We start from the raw sequence: 18,391 nt of genomic DNA on the forward strand, positions 1-18,391 counted from the left end.
CTTCTATAACCTGCTACATGGACTTGTTTAGTTTGACGTTCTGATTAACAATTACACTGTTACCATGAACTCTGCTATCAACGGCAGCTTTTAGCTTTTATGATTATTTTAACTTGGAAGCTTCGGCTATATTTTACTGAACAAACTCACGAGCCCAGGCCTGTAAAAGTGATGCCAGTGCAAACTAAGAGGATTTTCAATTAACATGTCGACAGAACAATGCAATTTCTCTAACAAAATAAAGATTATTGAACATTCTTTTAACTGGCAGCTGACGGCGGGTGTTAATTTCCTCGCGGCCGTGTTTCATCTTTCCTTTGATGTGGAATACACCAATCAATGCGACTGGAGACTTGCAAGCAGGCAGGTCAGTGTAAAGGATGTCGGAAGAGCACTTAATCATTGTAGAATCGTCGCCTGGCTCAGCATGTGCACACGCAGCACTGTCTGCAGGCCGGACAGGTGCGCGCTGGGTAGCACAGGCCTAGCATGCGCCATGTGGAGCCCGTGCGCGGATCAGGGGCAATTTCCTTGTTCATGAATCCTCAATCACATTTGCCTTTGATCTTTTCTGTAATAGCGATTACTAAAATTGCCATTTGTTTGCGTTCTCTTCTGAAGATGTGTTCTCTGACGCCTTTTCTCTCGCTATCCTTGAAAGTTTGATTAGATGTCGGGGAACACATCAATATGGTACAGTGTCCGTGGGTCACACATGTATATACAATATGACAATTGTCTAGTCCAGAAATCGCTCTCCTTCAGTTTTGGATAACTGGCGTGAGAGTGAGAACATTGTTCTACTATGCCAACCCACTGTATATGACGTATATTGAAGCTTGGTATAAACTGCATGGAATGAATAATTCACATTTGTGCATGCATTGAGGCACATATATGAACAGCTAGGTTTCATTGTGGGGGTATTACTATTGTTTGTTTTGTTTTTTAAGCTCTATTTGTATACAGACCTAAATCCTTATAAACTTACTTCTGTGTTTACATTTAGTTTCTAGTATGTAGTTGCTTAACTACATAACTGTATTCATGCCTATATATATTTTTTCTTTGTGACTATTAATCGTATCGTTTTGAAAAGTCTCTACCGGGACGAAATGCGTTAATTATGGTTTAAATACAAGCACGATGTTATATTAGTCACCCGACTTTTCGTTCATTGTTCACTTAACCTGCTTTAGCTAGCAAGTCATTCTCATATGTTTATATATAAACACACACAAAACACACACACACACAAAACATACACACATGAAGTGAGTTGATGTTCGTTCGTATGAACATTGCTATGGGTGGCTGTTGGAACTACCCTTAGGCAGATCGTCGTGATGTGTGCATGCATGGGTACATAGTACAGTGTACGGTGCATGGCTTATCAATGCATTTTAACATTTTCTACTGCATTACAATGATTCACAGGCTTTAATATTAAAAATTATAATAAAGAATAAAGAATTTAAAGTATGTCTGAAAGCAAATTATCTGCTGCAGTGTATATAAGTTTTGCTGTGTAAACATTTACTTTTCATTAGGATTGTGACCGGCCCAGATGGCTCAGTTGGTAGAGCGTCTGCTTCAGTGGTGGTAGATCCAGGGTCAGTCCAGGGTCGGGTCACACCGAAGAACTTAAAAGAGGAAGTTGTAGTTTCCTCGGATGACGTCCATCCTTGAGGGGAGAGTGCAACGACTGGCTGACCCGCCTAATGGCTCGGGTTGGGCCGCTTACTTGCCTTATGTAAGTCGTCTCAGTGATGCAGCCCTAGATAAAAGAGCGGTGGAAATCCGCCCTGGACCAAGGAGACATATTACAGGCAAGGAGACATATTACATGCACTCGAAGAACTCCTTCGTCGTCATATGACTGAAAAATTGTGAAGTACGACGTTGAACCCTAAGCACTCACTCACTAATTAAGATTGCTTTCCATTATACAAACAGAGGCATAAACATTTTATCTGCAGCTTAAATAATTTTGTTCGTGCTTTTCCATTGCGGAGAACCTGTCTTCAGTGAAGGGGCTTTCTCCGCAATGGAAAGTTTTTCTCCATACTGGTGTAATGGTTTCCTCTCCAGTGGAAATAATATTCACTGCGGCTAACGGGTTTCTTCACAGTGTAAATAGTTTTCGGTGGAAATGTTCGGTGAAATAGTTTTCATTGGGGTTCCAAAGATTTCTCCGTGTTTAAATGTTTTTTTTTAGAGTGTTGAAGGGGAACACCGCCAAAAGAATCTCAGAATTTTTGAGTTGGTTCTGTTAAATACAACAATGAGTTGTACTTAACTCCCAACTGAACGCCATAAACCTATAGTTTTTGAAGTATGTCAATTAAGTGAATTACAAGGGGATAACTTGTAAATGGGGCAGCACAGAGATTCTCACAATGCAACGTTTGCTCACGGATCGCGCATACCCTAAATGGTATGACCATGTATTGTAAAATATTCGTACTTCTCAACGATCTGTGTGACAGAAATGAAGTTATATGTGCGATAGAAAAAGTTACATGTCAGACTGCATGATTACAACCCAATACAACCCAATGTCTGACATTTGAAGTTCACTGAACGTCTCCTTTCGTCTGCTCAACAGGTGGCGTTACAAGTGGAGGTAAATCAGTCAAAAAAAAAAAAAAAAGGCAATCTTCGGCCATGTTTCTACATATAGCGCCTCGAGCGAGAGTATAGGATGAAGGGAAACCTCGGATAAAACTGAACATTAGATTGCCCACTCAAGTCAGATATACGTCAATAGCCATACGGAAGTTTTATCTATTTGCGGATAAACTATTCGTAGTTTAAAATACCAGTACCATTTTTTTACCGTCGGCAATGTGTCCCATTAAAGTTTCCTTTGCGGTGTAAAGATTTTCTCCACGGTTCATGGAAATGTCCAACGTTTTTGCCGTTTTGAAAAGGTTTCTACTGGGGTAAAAAAAAATTTTTCAAGAACTTAAATGAAAGCAAAGATGACGGGAATATCTGAGATTGAGATTTGTTTATGGGTTTCCACTACAGAGGAAACTATCAACAACATGCATGAAGAAAACCTTTGCATCATGGTGTAAATGTGTTAAGCACGGGGAAACATTTCCAATGCAGAATAAACTTTCTACCACAGCTAAAAAAAAAATATTTGGACCAGGGAGAAAACCTTTGTGTCACCTAGAAATTATATACTGTGAACAAAACGTTTACACTGCTGAGAAAACCTTTGCACTGTGGAGAAATGGTTTACCCTATATACAGAGTTAACTTTCACACTGCGGAGAAAAACATTACACCAAGGTGCGTTGAAAACCTTTACACCACAGAGAAAGCGTTAACACTGAAAACCTTTACACCACAGAGAAAGCGGTATCACTGGAAATCTTTAATTTACACCATAGAGAAAGTTGTAACACTGAAAACCTTTACACCACAGAGAAACACTGAATACGTTTATACCGTGAAGAAAGCCACAATGCACGGAGGAAACTACACAGAAAATTGTTTATTCCGAGAATATACCTGCATGCTTGGATGTGCATAAAGCAGGGAAACTCTTGAATTTTCAAGGAAAGGTTTGATACATATACACAACAGCTTAAAAGTTTGTCTTTGACATACTGTCTCGCGCGCTAATGTTACCGCCTGCATGGAGTCGCGCCTGGTCTCGATCAACCTGCTCATCCTGTCGCCTTCCACTTCACGGGACCAATACGCGCGCGACTTGCACCCTCCGCGCGTCGTGTGTCGCGACTCAAAGGACGAGAATTCCTCATTATTTTTCCATACATGTGATTTCAAGTTAGAATTTTCTTTGTGTATTGCTGCAATCGTTATTGTAGATACACGTTATAGCTAAAATATGAACTCCAGTATGAGAAAATAGGTCTGCAATACCTGTATTGGGTGATCCGATCATGCACCAGTGAATCACTCTATAAAGTTCCACTGACTTTAGCTCAGCATAATTTAGTGATATAGCTTTACAGGTCATATGTCAACTCTGTCTTGAAAAAATAGGTTAAAGTTCATTTAGGCGATCATGAACACTGAATACGTTCTGGGAGGCTAAAAAGCGAAACCATGTATGAGGTTTCCTCGGATTTGGCTGAGAAGGTTTTGGAGTCATGGTTTTACAAGTCACATATATATTAACTCCGACCTGAGGGAGTATGTCAGAGGTCAATTGCACTAATATCTTTTCGAGGAGAAACCATGCAGTGAATACCTTCCAGTTTCATTTAATATTATAACTTCAGAGATACAGACTGAGAAACTCTGACCCCAGAATGTAGGTCGAAGGTCATTTAAGCCAACCATACTTTAAATATGAATTCTAACCACAAGAAAGCAGGGCAAAGGTCAGTAAAATACTACCCGACCATGTTAATTTTTTTAGGATTTCTAATAAACAAGTAGACTAAAGTTTATAACAATGTTATTTTGCATGATAACGCCAAGACAGGCGGACATACATGACTGCATCAACACGATTTGGTCATATTCCACACAGAGATTAAAAAACTTTATTCCATGCATTCGTGAAAGGTGTGAACTTTATTTTTTTATCTGTGGAGAAAACATTCGCAACCAACCACTGCATGTAATGACGCCAACAGTAAACAAGCCAAGTAATCAATAAAAAAATTCAACGATTGATCACTATACTTTAGCTTATTGATCAAGTACATATACATGTAGTAGCGACTGTCTATCTGTATTTTATACGGACAATATATACGTCTTTACCATCAAGACAATAATTCTGGTTCATGTGAGAGACAATTAAGGGTGTTCGCTAAAGCGCAATGAAGCCGCATTCTCTGCAATAGAGTGAGATGTTGAGCTGTTTGACTGTAATGAATTATCAGTATGTTCTGTGAACAGGTTATTGCCGCGAAACAACTTTCATTAATTATACACGGCTTGCAAGCTGAGCGTGTACCACTATTATTTAGTCAGCTTCAAAGCTATGTCATCGCGAACACTTCAATTGGTCTCCTTGAATGGCGATATAGCGTGAACCGATGTGCATCTATTGACCTACACACACGCGATACATCAGCATCCTTAGTAGCCCAGATATGCGTTTCCTGGATACCCCATTACCTGGTCATGCGAATGGACCGATTGCACGTGCATTGACTGAGAAATGATACTGGAATATAAGCTGTATAAATAATACATATTTATGTATATTAAATCAAAGAAAGGGGCCTCCGTGAGGACGGTGGTTAACTAGCCATCGCGGCATAATGACCAAGAAGCCTCTCACCAAAGTGGACGCTCTCAAGTCCACCTCAAGCTGGCTTTGCGGCCGTACGCGGGAAGGTGTGACAGCAACCTGTGTATGGTCGTGGGTTTTCCCTGGGCCCTGCCGTCGTATACGTGAAATATTCTGAGTACGGTGTAAAACACCAATCAAAATAAATAAATTAAAGAAAGATGCCAGAAGCCTTGAAATTGTTTTTTGAGAGAATTGCACTGAACCATGTTCAGGGGACTTTTTGAATAAGTTTATATAATAAAATAACTTAACATCCCTGATCGAGAAAAATAATCACCGCGCAAATTGGCAGGCGCATTTCTATAAATTTAAGGCACCCAGAGCTGGATTCGAACACGCGACCTCATAGCTTAAGGGGTTGTGGTCGACCCACAGCCCACTTTCCCCAAACCATATAACATGATCATCGTTCATTTTTTTCGTTAAACACGTCGTCTTATTCACAACATTACAACACATGCACGGAGACATGCTTTTAGAAAAAAAAAATGATCCGATGCCGGTATTTAAAAAGTAAAAAAGGGAAAAAAAAATATTGAAAGGCTTAATAAGAGAACAAAATTATTTATATATGGCCAGAAGTTGCTCACGAGTGGACACATTGCTGTACATATATACGCTGCGGGACTGTATGTACATGAATAGGACTCCCGTCTTATCCACATACATGTAGATATATCAGAACTCCATGTGAATTATAAGCGCCTGGAATCCTATCCACAGATTAGGTGTACGGGGTTGTTGGCTCAGCATGTCAATAATGTATAATTGCTGTAAACGATGAACATGCTGTGTGAGAAACACACACGTGTGGCGGGGTCCGATATCGGCTACATGCAGAGTAAATACAGTTTTTGTACAAACGGCGAAACTTGCTACAGCGTAATGTCCGTTTAACTGGAACCCAAGATTAAAATAACACATAAATGATCCTATTGATGTCAGATAACGCTTTAGCCATTAAATCAATTGGCTCAAATTTGGTGCTTTGATACTGAATGGGTTATCCTTTGAAGTGCTCTTTGATGAAAAGGCCAATACCTTCAAAGCGTTATGATTACCACAGCTTCTCCTCACTCAAACGATGAACGTGGGAGCCATTTTTTTCTTTACTACTTTTTTCCCCATCAGCCTCACCGGGACTCGTAATGCGTGATGTAACGATCTGGCAATGGTTGTGCGGGCGCAACTGCGGGAATCACAAGGTACAGTCACTAAGTGGAAAACATTTTGTCTTCAGTGGTATAAAAAATGGGAGGCGCATGTAAAGCGAATCGTGCTAGTCGTCCGCATCTGGAGGTAATTAACTTTAACGTGTTTTCCATTTCGCCGCCGCGCCTTGGTCACGTTGTCTAAGGATAGAGGCTGGACCGAGTGCCCGGTGTCAGACAAGTTACGTAATACACTGAAACTGGAAACCCTGATCCTAGACGACAATAATAGTTTAAAAGATCATCTTTTCATGAACCATATATGGAAGTTAAATTAAAGGTGCCCATGGGCTATGTAGAGAACACTACGTAGAGATATCACTTCAATATTGAACACTGCAACTTCGTCGCAGCACACGCTCCTATGTGTACGTATGACACCTAACCCAAGTCAATTTAAAAAAAAAAAAAACCTGAGCAAAAGATTTTTTCCATAAGAGTTTTGTTCATCCTATATTTTACGTGTAACAGGTCATATAGGTGGAGTGCAAGAAAATTCAGGTTAGTGCTTGGAAATTTGCATATTCACAATTTCGGAAACAGAAGATAACACATTTACCCTTAACCAGCATTTAACCAACAAAATCTGTTTGTTGGTCACTGCAAAATCTTTGATCAAACAAGATGTATATGAATAATATATCACTGTGTCGGTTGTTTTCTAGTCGTCAACAATCCTTCTGTTCAAGAAATTGGGTATCAGAGTTATCCACCCCCAATAGGCCCACACTGCATGCATACTACAGTTATCTCCCCTGAAAATCTTGAAACGGGCGAATATGGACACAGACCCCCATTACAACTTCCGATTGTAGTCCTGTGAATTTTAGGGTATAAAGTCTTTTTTTGCCTCCAGGCGTCCATTTTTGGTGCACAGGTGCATGCTTGGTATTAAAATGCTGGAAACTGTCTAAACTTTGAGGAGGTATGAGCTTTATTGATGAAAGTTTGAAATTCTGGGTGAGAGGACACAAGGTGTGAGGTAGTGATGAGGCTGCGAGTGACGTCCCCTTGGCGTTGCTAGGCACGCCTCCCAGCTGCCGGCATGGAAAGGTCCAGATTTTGACGGTCAACCAGTGTCAAGATTTTTATGGCTTCTTTCTCACAGGCTGGGCCAGGTATGCACCAAAGCTTATTGGCCACGGAATGTTTGGGACTGAGCTACAGCGCTAGACGTTAACATTGTCGCTTATGGAAAATTAATGGGGGTCCGTGGCCATATTATAAGAAGCGTGCTCCATCAAATTGTCAAATAAATAAATTAAGAACCACATGGAAGATTAAAAAAGAACTTTATCTGACTTTACAACAGTATTCAGCAATTTACATCAACCAATACACCTGACAGCCAAACCGGAACACACCTCATTCAGTTAAACGTTGTACAAAAATAGCATGTTTACGAAAATTTTGGACAACATGCAGGTTTGAGCAATCCCACAGGACAAGAACACAACACAGAATTATCATTAACAGTATAGACGACCTACTGTACCGTGTGACAGTAAGTTCAACAGAACTACACTCCTGTTTACATTAATCAATCTATGAACTTTTACCAGATAAAGGTAACCGTGCTCTTCTGGTGGTGTATTTTCATCGCTTAATCCTACTGATATATCAAGGCAGAAAAAAGTTACCTCCCCCTGTTCAAGGAAGCCGTTTTATGAAACAAGTAATGTTCCCCAATACATACATACAAAATAAATACATGTAAGTTGTATACAGTATTACAGACACCTTCATGGGGTTTAGTTATAAATTTAAATTCAGTTTTCTGCATAACTTGAAATTATTTCACTTCACTAAGGCCAGTCAGGTTTAGGACTGGAGGGAAGAGATCACACGAGGACACAGTATGTTGTCATGTGGGCCTATGTTTCCGCATACCTATCAGCGCACAAGAAAACTATCACAAGGCATGTTTAGTGACAGAGTAACATAAATATCTAATGGGGGTTATACATGTTGATAAGCTCATTATGCTGAATATACAAGACAGATAGATAAGAATAAAAGAGAGAATGGTGTTTCAGATAAAGACAATCTTGGAAGTGAATTTTTGCTGTTTACAAAATGTATACATTCTTATAAAAGCAGCACGTAAACGTTTCATAACTACTATAGATGCTAACATGTAAACATTTTTGTTTCATATTCCCATAAAAATCATGATATACACACACACACATATACTTCACTATGGGCATGTGTAAACTAAACAAAGACTCAATCCATAATTTTCATAGAATTAACATAGAAATGTTAAGTTGATATAGGTGGAGATCTATATACAATAAGCAATTTGATATCGTTGGGTATTACTGGCTTTCAAATATCCACTGTAATACAAATCTTGTGCAGTGTTACCTGCTGATAACATTCTGATTCTGATACAATTGTGAAAAGTTTCTAGCCATCACAACCAAATCTACAGGTAACAACTACCTGCTAACAGCAGTATGTTTATGCTTTGATTCTGGCGTCTACATAATCTTTTAAGAGCCTACTTTGCACAAGGGTTATAAACAGGGGAAAATCTTCAGACCTTTCCATAATAGTGTCCATTTCCCTCTCTATTTTACCTAAACTGATTCTGCTTGCAATATTTTACACAGAATATATCTCTAATGCTTTTTTTCCCCTCTTAATATTCATCTATAGTTTTACACTAGCCATTTTTTTCAAGAGTAAAATCAGTATTCAACACCAGATTTGCACCTGAAGCTTCATGTACCACAGGCTGAATGCAGTCTAATTAGATTTTAGAGGAGCAGGACAGATATCTTCTTTTGACATTTATGGTCAAAAAAAAAATTCACAACTCTTTGACACTTGTGACAGCAACTGTATTAGACAGGCGTATGGAACCATGGTCATTACGGTAAAAAGTTTCAAAAATATGATTAAAACAAAGAGTTCTAAGACAAAGAAATCTGCAACACATTCATTTTACCAAGTATGTAAATAACAATTAATGAAAACTGATTTTTTGTGCCTTAACAAGGTATAATATAGTAAAGACACTGCCAGTCCCCTCAATGACTTGTTATGGCTTCCAATTACAGAATTAGCCGACCATGACAAAAGTAAATATCCCCCTGACCAATGATTCAAGCAACTCTTTATGCCCTTCAGTTGCCAGTAACATATGAACACATTCAGTAACACTGAATTCTTTGAAATTTGAATTATACCAGTTATCATGTTGCTTTTCCTCACAATTTGTTTATACAAATAAACATGCTGCAATGAAATAGTTCTGAAAGGTACTTTTTTCCATCTAAGACAATGGCACTAATCTTTGTCCACAGGAATTGTACACCATCATCCAATTTATCATAATTTATAATGACTTTCTAGGACTATTGTACCATAGGAAGTGTCCTCAGTAAACAATTCTGTTCTACAACAACTACATGGAATGAGTGTTCTATTCATTGGCACGTACTTGGGGCGCTCTCAGCCACTAATTCATTGTTCAATCTGCCACCATAAGCCACCAGTAGTGCCACTGCATACACTAAGGGTAACAAATGTGGAGTTGGTGACTTTACTAAACATGTCTTAGTTCATGTGATGACTGGAAAACTTGGCATTCACATGGAGCCTCCCAGGGCTCATAGAATTTACTGCCACTGAATGTCAAATCAATGGCTAGAACATGTCACTTGTACTTCTACCACTGATCACAAACAGAAATATCTGGAGATGAAGCAGGTGCTAACTGAACACCCAGAAATGGCCTCCGCTGTATGTATTAACCACTTTCCTCTGTCACAGGTCTTCCATTTGCATGGAATGTAAGTTTCACTCAATGTCTCCACAAACTCTGATAGGATCCTGGCTTTGCTAGGACAGTGTGTTATCCAACACCATTTCAAGAAACTGCAAGAATAAGTATGTGAAATATAGTCAGTGATGCAACGAAATTGCTATATATGTTTGTTATGCATGAAGAAAAACAGATCAAAATAAAATAGAAGATGTATATGAGTCTTTCTGGTCAGTGAAGCATGTGTCATTTTGTAAATAGAGGCACATCTTTTCTGGATGTTGAGGCAAATGTCTTTTGGGATCCTGAGGTAAATGTCTTTCTGGAAACTGAGGTTTGTGACTTTCTGGATACTGAAGCTACTGGCTTTCTGGATATCTAACCTCATGCTTTTTTGGATACTGAGAAACATGTGTTTCTGGATAATGAGGTTCATGACTTCCTTGATATTGAGGATAGTGTATTTCTTGATACTGTGGTTCATACTTTTCTGGATACCAAGAGGCTCGTGTCTTTTTGAAAACTGAGGCACATGTCTACTTGCATATAGAGGCATGTTTTTGTTGATACCGAGGTTGAGGACACTGAGGCTAACGTCTTTCTGGATACTGAAAGACTCATGTCTTTTTGTAAACTGTAGTTTAACTCTTTCTGAATACTGAAGCATGTTTTGCACATTGAAGCACTTTCTGAGGCATACATCTTTCTGGTATTGAAGACACACATGTCCTTCATTCTGGATCCTACGGCATGCACCTTTCTGGATAATGAGGCATACATTTGCATATTATTAGTTTCATGGTTGCTAAGTGATAGGAAATGGAAAAATATGATGTCAGTAATAGGGTTATATGAGCATTGCTGACACCATATATTTCCATATCCTATCAATAAGTAACCATGTAGCAAATTTATCCTGCAAAAGAGCTATAAATTCAGTGCATAAGGTCAATGAATAGGTGAATCGTTTCAGTGATGTAACCATTGTTTCTAAACTGAACAAAAGAAGATAACCTTCTCTGCAAACATATTTGACATCGACTGCAGGATAAGGAAGTATACACGTCTCCCACGAGTACTTTGTCTGATGCAGGATCATGAGGCCTTCATGGTTTGTCTTTCTGGGTAACCGAGTCATGCATGTTCCAGACACTGGGATATATATGTATCTTTGTGAATACTGAGGTATATGTCTTTGTTTATATTATGGTATATGACATAGTGAATATTGAGGTTTATACTTTTCTGAATATTGAGGTATAGGTCTTTGTGATGTGAATATTGAGGTTTATGTCTTTGTGAATATTGAGGTACATGTCTTTGTGAACATTGAGGCACATGTCTTTCTGAATAATGAGGCACAGGTCGATATGGGACAGATCAGCCTCTCGTACATCAAGCTATATGAATGGAGTTGCTCTATGTGTGCACTGTTGCCATAATATTTAATGCATAACTGTCATTTACACCAAGGTCAATTTACTTATTCCCTTGGGCGTAATGTATCACTCCAGAGTAAGTTATTTGTCACTCTATAAAGTATGGCTACTAATATATCCGAACTAAACTTCAAACTGAAAATTATCTGTCTTTTGAGAAGTACGTAATAAGTATTCAACATACATGTTTAGTTTATGACATGGTAAATGGTTTCTTAGCTTTATTAGTTTTATATCATAGTGTAGAGCCTCACCTGTTCATAACTGATATGTATAACACCTTGCTGTTGTACATCATGTGCCCTGAATTTATCTGTGAGAGATTTCAGCATGACGCAGGCCTGGATGAAGTCATCAAACTGTATGGTTGTTGTACTCCTTTTATCAAACACTCTGACTACAAGCTGACAAAACTGGGGGGATCTGGACATGAATAAATACAGATTTTTGTCAAGACAGTTACAGTTCTTTTTCTTAAAATTCTCGTAACATTCCTTTTATTTCCATTTTTTCATAATGATGTAATGTTATCCTCAACTTACATGTCTCCAAAAATGTGTGTACAAAACATAAAATCAAAATGCCTTTATAGTAAGCTAGTGTGACATAAGATTATTTTTAATCTTGACTCACTGGAAGTAACAACAGTTGTATCAGGTAACAACAAAACATACTTCCAGGGAACCATGGACGATTCACGGGAACAACTTTGTTTCAAACATATTCTTCCAAACAATATATCAACTTACAGTCTGTAGCCAAAGGCATTAAAAGCATTATTAAGTTCTCCGGCATCTATATTTCCTGACCGGTCAGTGTCAAACCTGTCAAAAACAAATCACCAAATATTACCATAAAATATATTGAGCAAGGTCTTTCAAATGTCCTACACGGCTACAGCAAAAACGAAAAGCAATTAAGAAATATATATTTATCTATTTGACCGGTGTTTAACCTCTTACTCAAGAATATTTAACTTATCCAACAGGAGCTAGCATTATGGTGGGAGGATACCGGGCACAGCTAGAGAGGAAGCCAGCATGAGCAGGTCTTGAACTCACAACAGCAGCACTGGTGAGAGGCTCTGGAGACATTGTGCTATACTAGTAAGAAATAAATAAAATCAGTCAACAGTCCTCCCAAAAACATGTCTGGATACAAAATTCATACTTTCTGGAGAATATATAAGTTTATGTGTACTTAATCATTCAACCTGATTCAATTTGATTCACATAAATAATGCTTTCCCATTAAAATACTAAACCTGTCAAAACATGATTTCCATTCCTGAATGTACTTCCATAGTGCTGCAAATTCATGAATGTCAATTGTTCCACTTCTGGAAAAGGAAAAAGCAGAACTAAAGTTTTAAAGGTAACTGCAAAGATTTTCCATCTGAATACCTGGGAATGATTTGTTACATATTTCTGGTATTTGGCAACATCCTTTGAAACGCTGTGGCATTAAAGTGGTGCTGGGTCAATGATCTGTCATCAACATTACAAAAACTGTTACAGGCAATAAAAGTTCCACATATCCATACAAAAACAACCTGATGACAAAAATTGTAGCAAAGATTGAAATCTTTGCAGGTCATCTTTAATACCTCTTTTTGGGAAATCAGGATTGCTGAATTGACAAATGGATTAATCTTCCCACCTGAACAAGTCAGTCTCAATCTTTGCATGTCACACATTAAGTGTATTTGTACACAGACACTGAAGCAAGATAGTGTGTTGCGATGGGTTTTTATACACTTTGGTACACTTTGACTTTAGCAGTCATCTTAACATAGTACCTGTTAGTCAACTCACCTGTCTTTATCAAACATGCCAATCATTAGCCTGCATGTTTCAGAATTGAACTGTGACCAGTTACTGTTGACAAGTGCCCTCTGAAGTTCATCAGCAGAAATCCTTCCAGATCGATCTTGGTCCACTGACTGATGGAAAAGAATACAACAAAGGCCAAGTGGATAAAAATTTGTCATTGAAATTGCAAGTCTTAAACTATTACTTTTCTGTTTGTATTATTTGTGTACATATTTTCTGCTTCTATAAACACACTAGTAAGCCCCCCCGCCCTCCTTTGCCCTTTGCCAGCACTGCCTCATGGGTCACCCAGGGGAGATTATCAGCCAGTTTGTTATTCATCAAGGGGTTTGTCCAGTAGCTGTGGAGCTTCTTCTCTGGGATCTGCGTGGTTTTTTCTTTCCCTTAACCTAACGATCTTTGAATGGTACTGTACTAGGTTAACTGCCCTGACATTTTAGTATGGGACCGCACACATGAACAAGGGTATAAAAGCATCATAAAATATACCACAAAGAATTAATAACACATCTGCCAGGACGCTACAACATAGTGTGCTCTACCTAACAATGGGAAGACTACTGGAATGAAAGCATCTACAAAAATAATGATAATTACTGTCTCAACAGATAAACGGATGGCTATAGGATTACTTCAGTATCTCAGCCAGTCTTACCTGGAACCAGGACCAGAGTTCAGGGTTTATCCCTGGGGGCGGTCCTGCTGGTGGTGCAGAGTAGGCCGGGACTGGGGGACGTCCCCCATAGCCCTGCGCTCCATACGGATTCTGCTGAGGGGGAGGGCCATACCCATACTGCTGTTGTGCCCCTCCCCCATACTGCTGTCCATAGGCCTGTGCTGGGGGCCCACCATAGCCTCTGTTAGTGCCGTATGCTCCTTGTCCATAACCACCCTGCCACATACAGAAAACCAAAATATATTTCACTGAAAACACAGAGCTCGAGAAGATTTCATATTAAACGTGCACAATTATACAAAACCTTTAGCTTTTAGACCAAGGTTCTATACTTGTGTAGTCTATGCCACTTCTGATATTGAACCACTGGTTGTGACATACCATAGAGCTAGTATCAAGCCTAAATATGTGATTTATGGAAAATTGAAATTCAGATGCTGAGACCTGGGGATGAGGGTCATCATTAGCATCTCAAGACACTCCATGGTCTTTCATTATCTTTCTAAGCAACAGGCTATCATGAACAAGTGCCTCCCTGACAGATGATTAAAATTAGTAAAGTTGATGTTTTGGTCAGAGTATGTGGCTACCTGCTCAATTTTTTTAATAAAGTAGCAGACAGCTGGTACCCACCTTCTGATGAATCCCCTACAATTACCTTGACCACATTTTTTTTTTTTTCACATAATTTGGCTTAAGCCATGGTGCTAGGGGGTGTGTCAATTGCTGTTAATGAAACATTTACATGAACATTTAGAATTAAACCCTCACTGTAATTAACTGATAGCAGGCTGTACTACAACAGTAAAGTGTGAACATTTGTCAAGTAGCTGGAAATTGCACCTGGAAAACCAGGGGGGCCAGAAGTTCGGAGAGGAAACACACCAAAGCCCTGCTCACAGTGACCATATTGGTGACTGAAATGTTTGTTCTTTTATCTCTTAATATATACTTTCAGAAGTGCCCTGACATATACAGGTACAAAATCTTCTCAGTTTTCTCACTGGAGTGGAAAAATTACTTTTCACTATAGTTTTCCTTGTGTGATTGTTGTGAAGCTGTCTTGACTATGACAACCTACTAACAGGGTACCTGGTAAGTTAACTTAAAGAGTCCATTCAGTTGGCCACAGTTGACTGTAGGAAAGATTTAATGCTCATGTGAACAGTGGTAAACAGTCGACCGTAAATCTGCCACATTTTTGTGATGGCTTCTCTCCATAACTCTCTCTCAATAGTACTGATCGAATGAGAGTTAGCAACTCTGCAACTAACAGTCAACAACCACAGCTACCAAAAGAATTGTTCTTTGCATCTGAATTTTTTAGTTAAAGTAAATAAATGTTGAGGCCCATTTTCAACAATTTCTGATATTTACCTGCCTTTAACATTAAACTGAAATATTTAGTTGGTCGTTTCTGGAACAAAGTGGATCTTCAAATCCAATCTAACACAGTAGCCATGTCAATTTCTGGTGTGGACTGAAGAGAATAGAAACTTTATTACCACTCCTGCAATTATAACTCCATTCCAAGTTGAAAGCGTGTTGAAATTCAGAAATATTTTCTTCTCTGTTATTAAAAAAAATAACCCTGGCAAGTCAGGTGTACTAAAATCACATACGCATATGCCAAAAGATATGGAAATCAACCCAACAAGACTGGACAACACAGCCAGTCATAAATGACAAGTTTAGCCATGGTTTCATTAGTTATCAAGGATGTAAAACGGAACGAACAATTTGGCCGGTCAGTAGAGCCAGAAATGTCAACTCTAAAGGTTTCAGCCATGGCTTGCAGCTATCGTCCACACGGCTGTCTTGTTAGCCACCTTTTCCACCAGCGGCATCAGATACAATCCAGGTTTTGGATGCACCTGACGTGTTGAGACCTCACTGCAATTTTGAAGAGAGAAAAGTCAACACGAAGACAAAGCCAAGACATCATGGAGGCTGGTGATCTGTTCACGTGAGCGAGTGGGAGGTATTTTGTGTTCCTCGTGAGGAATGTCACCAATATGGGGACAATATGTTTAGGTGGCAGACCTTCCCAGTGTTTCTGCTTCAACAGGAGTGCAGTTGTAGTGACACCTGACCTATGGGGCCTGTGAGAGATACGAGTTCATGAGAGTTCCGCGTTGTTTAAAAGTGAATTCTAGTTAAGACAGGCTTAACTTTTAATACAAGTCTCATCCTAGTACAAAGTAAATGGCACTTTAGTCTGGACTAAAGTTAACATCTGGCTTAAGTCTTAATACACATTTGATCAACTTGGCCCAGGATTCTAACCCCAACGTTCGGTATATGCGCGAGCGCCCCAGCTCGGAACTTCGTGTCTTTCAAAGACCCTATACTGAACAGCACGGGGATGAACTACAGGAAATCATGACTTCCTCCGAATATATACATATATATATATATATATATATATATATATATATATATATATATACATATATATATAAAACCAAAAAAACCCCAACATAGTCATTCAGGGCTACGTCTGTTTAGGCTTTCTAAATATTCGTTAGATAATGTAACACATACGTATAGTATGCAACAACAACAACACTAGACAAAGTTGTCTTTATCTACAGGGAAACAGAGAGTGAACACTGTTCACAAGTATGTTTTTCTACCTGTTAGATGTAAGTTTCAATAGGGGAAGTCTGATAACTTACATATGGTTGTTGAGTTGGCTGTCCCCAAGACATGACGACAAATAACACTGTATCGTGCAGTAGTTCACCCAGAGAATGACAAGATCGCTGACAGTCGCCCACCGGATCGATACGTCATAGCTAAGTGTAAACGCCACTTCCGTTTCTGTTCGAGGCTAAGTTCACTCATGGGATGATGCGTCAAGCTTACTGATACGTCTTGTGTATATCACGATTTGCGTAAATTAAATATCAGAAACCTGTCGATTCAAGAATCATGCTTGTTACAAGTTACTTCCTCAAGTTCATTTTGCAACATTGTACGAAATAGTAGCAACATTTTCATTATACACATTATAACATATTGTTATATATTTTCCACATTGTAACATTGTTATATTTTTTATGTATGCGTGGCTAATCATGATCAAGTGTTTTATTGTACGCCATTCTCGTAATTATATGTGACCGTAAAGAGATTGCTCCGGAGATTTGTTGCAAACAAATCCTTATTCGCTAACCAAATTAAATTTTCTGTATTTACCAATAAAGAATTATCGTTTAAGTTCGTGCCATACAATAAATATCAAATGCGTAAAGTCATAATGGTATGCGTATTACATGTATATAAATTTTAAGAACTTTACTGCCGATTCTGAATGGCAATATTTACACAGATGAGGCTGACATTTTGTAAAAAAAAAAAAAAGGTAGGACCCTAATTATTCGTTCTATTCTAAAACAACACTCTGATATATATATAGAGAGAGAGAGAGAGAGAGAGAGAGAGAGAAAGAGAGAGAGAGAGAGAGAGAGAGAGGAAAAATAATAAAACGCCTTAACTTTCTACATTCTTTTATATTCCAACTGCAGTTTCTAACTTCATGTTATTTTAAAGGAACATATGCATCTTTGTTATATTTTAGTTTTTATTGAATGCGTACGTCATTTCTTAAAATAAGAGAAAAAGCCATATAATTTTTTGTAAATACACAAAATTCAGGCGTTTCAACTTTCATGTTATAAGCAAAATATATTGAGAAAAATATACAATAATACGTAGGCGTTCGCCGTGGTGGAGAACCTCAAGCAAGGTCGAACCGTAAACGGGAGATAAAAGGGCGCATGTTTGCCAGGATGCGTGTGATCATTGTCTGGAGTAAACATGCTGCCGTCATCTCCGTGAAGGTGAACTGACGAACACGTGCTCGGCTAATTCGAACTCGGTTAATATGGTTTAACACACATTCTGCATAACAATATAATTGTCTTACTACTGTAGATTACGTCGGCGTATATGTTGCGAAAAACGAGCTTAAATCGAACACAAACAAATCCACTCCACGGAAGTTCAAAACTCCACGACCATTTAAAATTAGTAGGTACATTATATATATTCATGAAAAATGAGAAGGCATGCGCAGTTTTATCAGTGTTTGGATTGGTTGGGCTTTATTGTCTCAGCTGAAGGTGACCCAATTCCCGGGAACATCGGACCCACTTCTGCCATT

The 18,391-nt window shown here is 38.7% G+C and overlaps 1 protein-coding gene across 1 annotated transcript; it reads right to left on the minus strand.

The window, feature by feature from the left end:
• Positions 1-7,776: 7,776 nt before the first annotated feature.
• Positions 7,777-18,175, minus strand: LOC135472196 (programmed cell death protein 6-like). Its single transcript, XM_064751579.1, has 8 exons — positions 18,155-18,175; positions 16,902-17,140; positions 14,203-14,439; positions 13,530-13,657; positions 12,980-13,054; positions 12,465-12,539; positions 11,970-12,138; positions 7,777-10,389 (listed from the first exon to the last, which is right to left on the minus strand). Exons 2-8 carry the CDS (start codon positions 16,932-16,934, stop codon positions 10,354-10,356), a joined length of 753 nt encoding a protein of 250 aa, XP_064607649.1. The 5' UTR covers positions 16,935-17,140; positions 18,155-18,175; the 3' UTR covers positions 7,777-10,353.
• Between the last annotated feature and the right edge of the window lie 216 nt (positions 18,176-18,391).

This window comes from Liolophura sinensis, chromosome 1, assembly GCF_032854445.1.
Source record: "Liolophura sinensis isolate JHLJ2023 chromosome 1, CUHK_Ljap_v2, whole genome shotgun sequence".
NCBI lineage: Eukaryota > Metazoa > Mollusca > Polyplacophora > Chitonida > Chitonidae > Liolophura > Liolophura sinensis.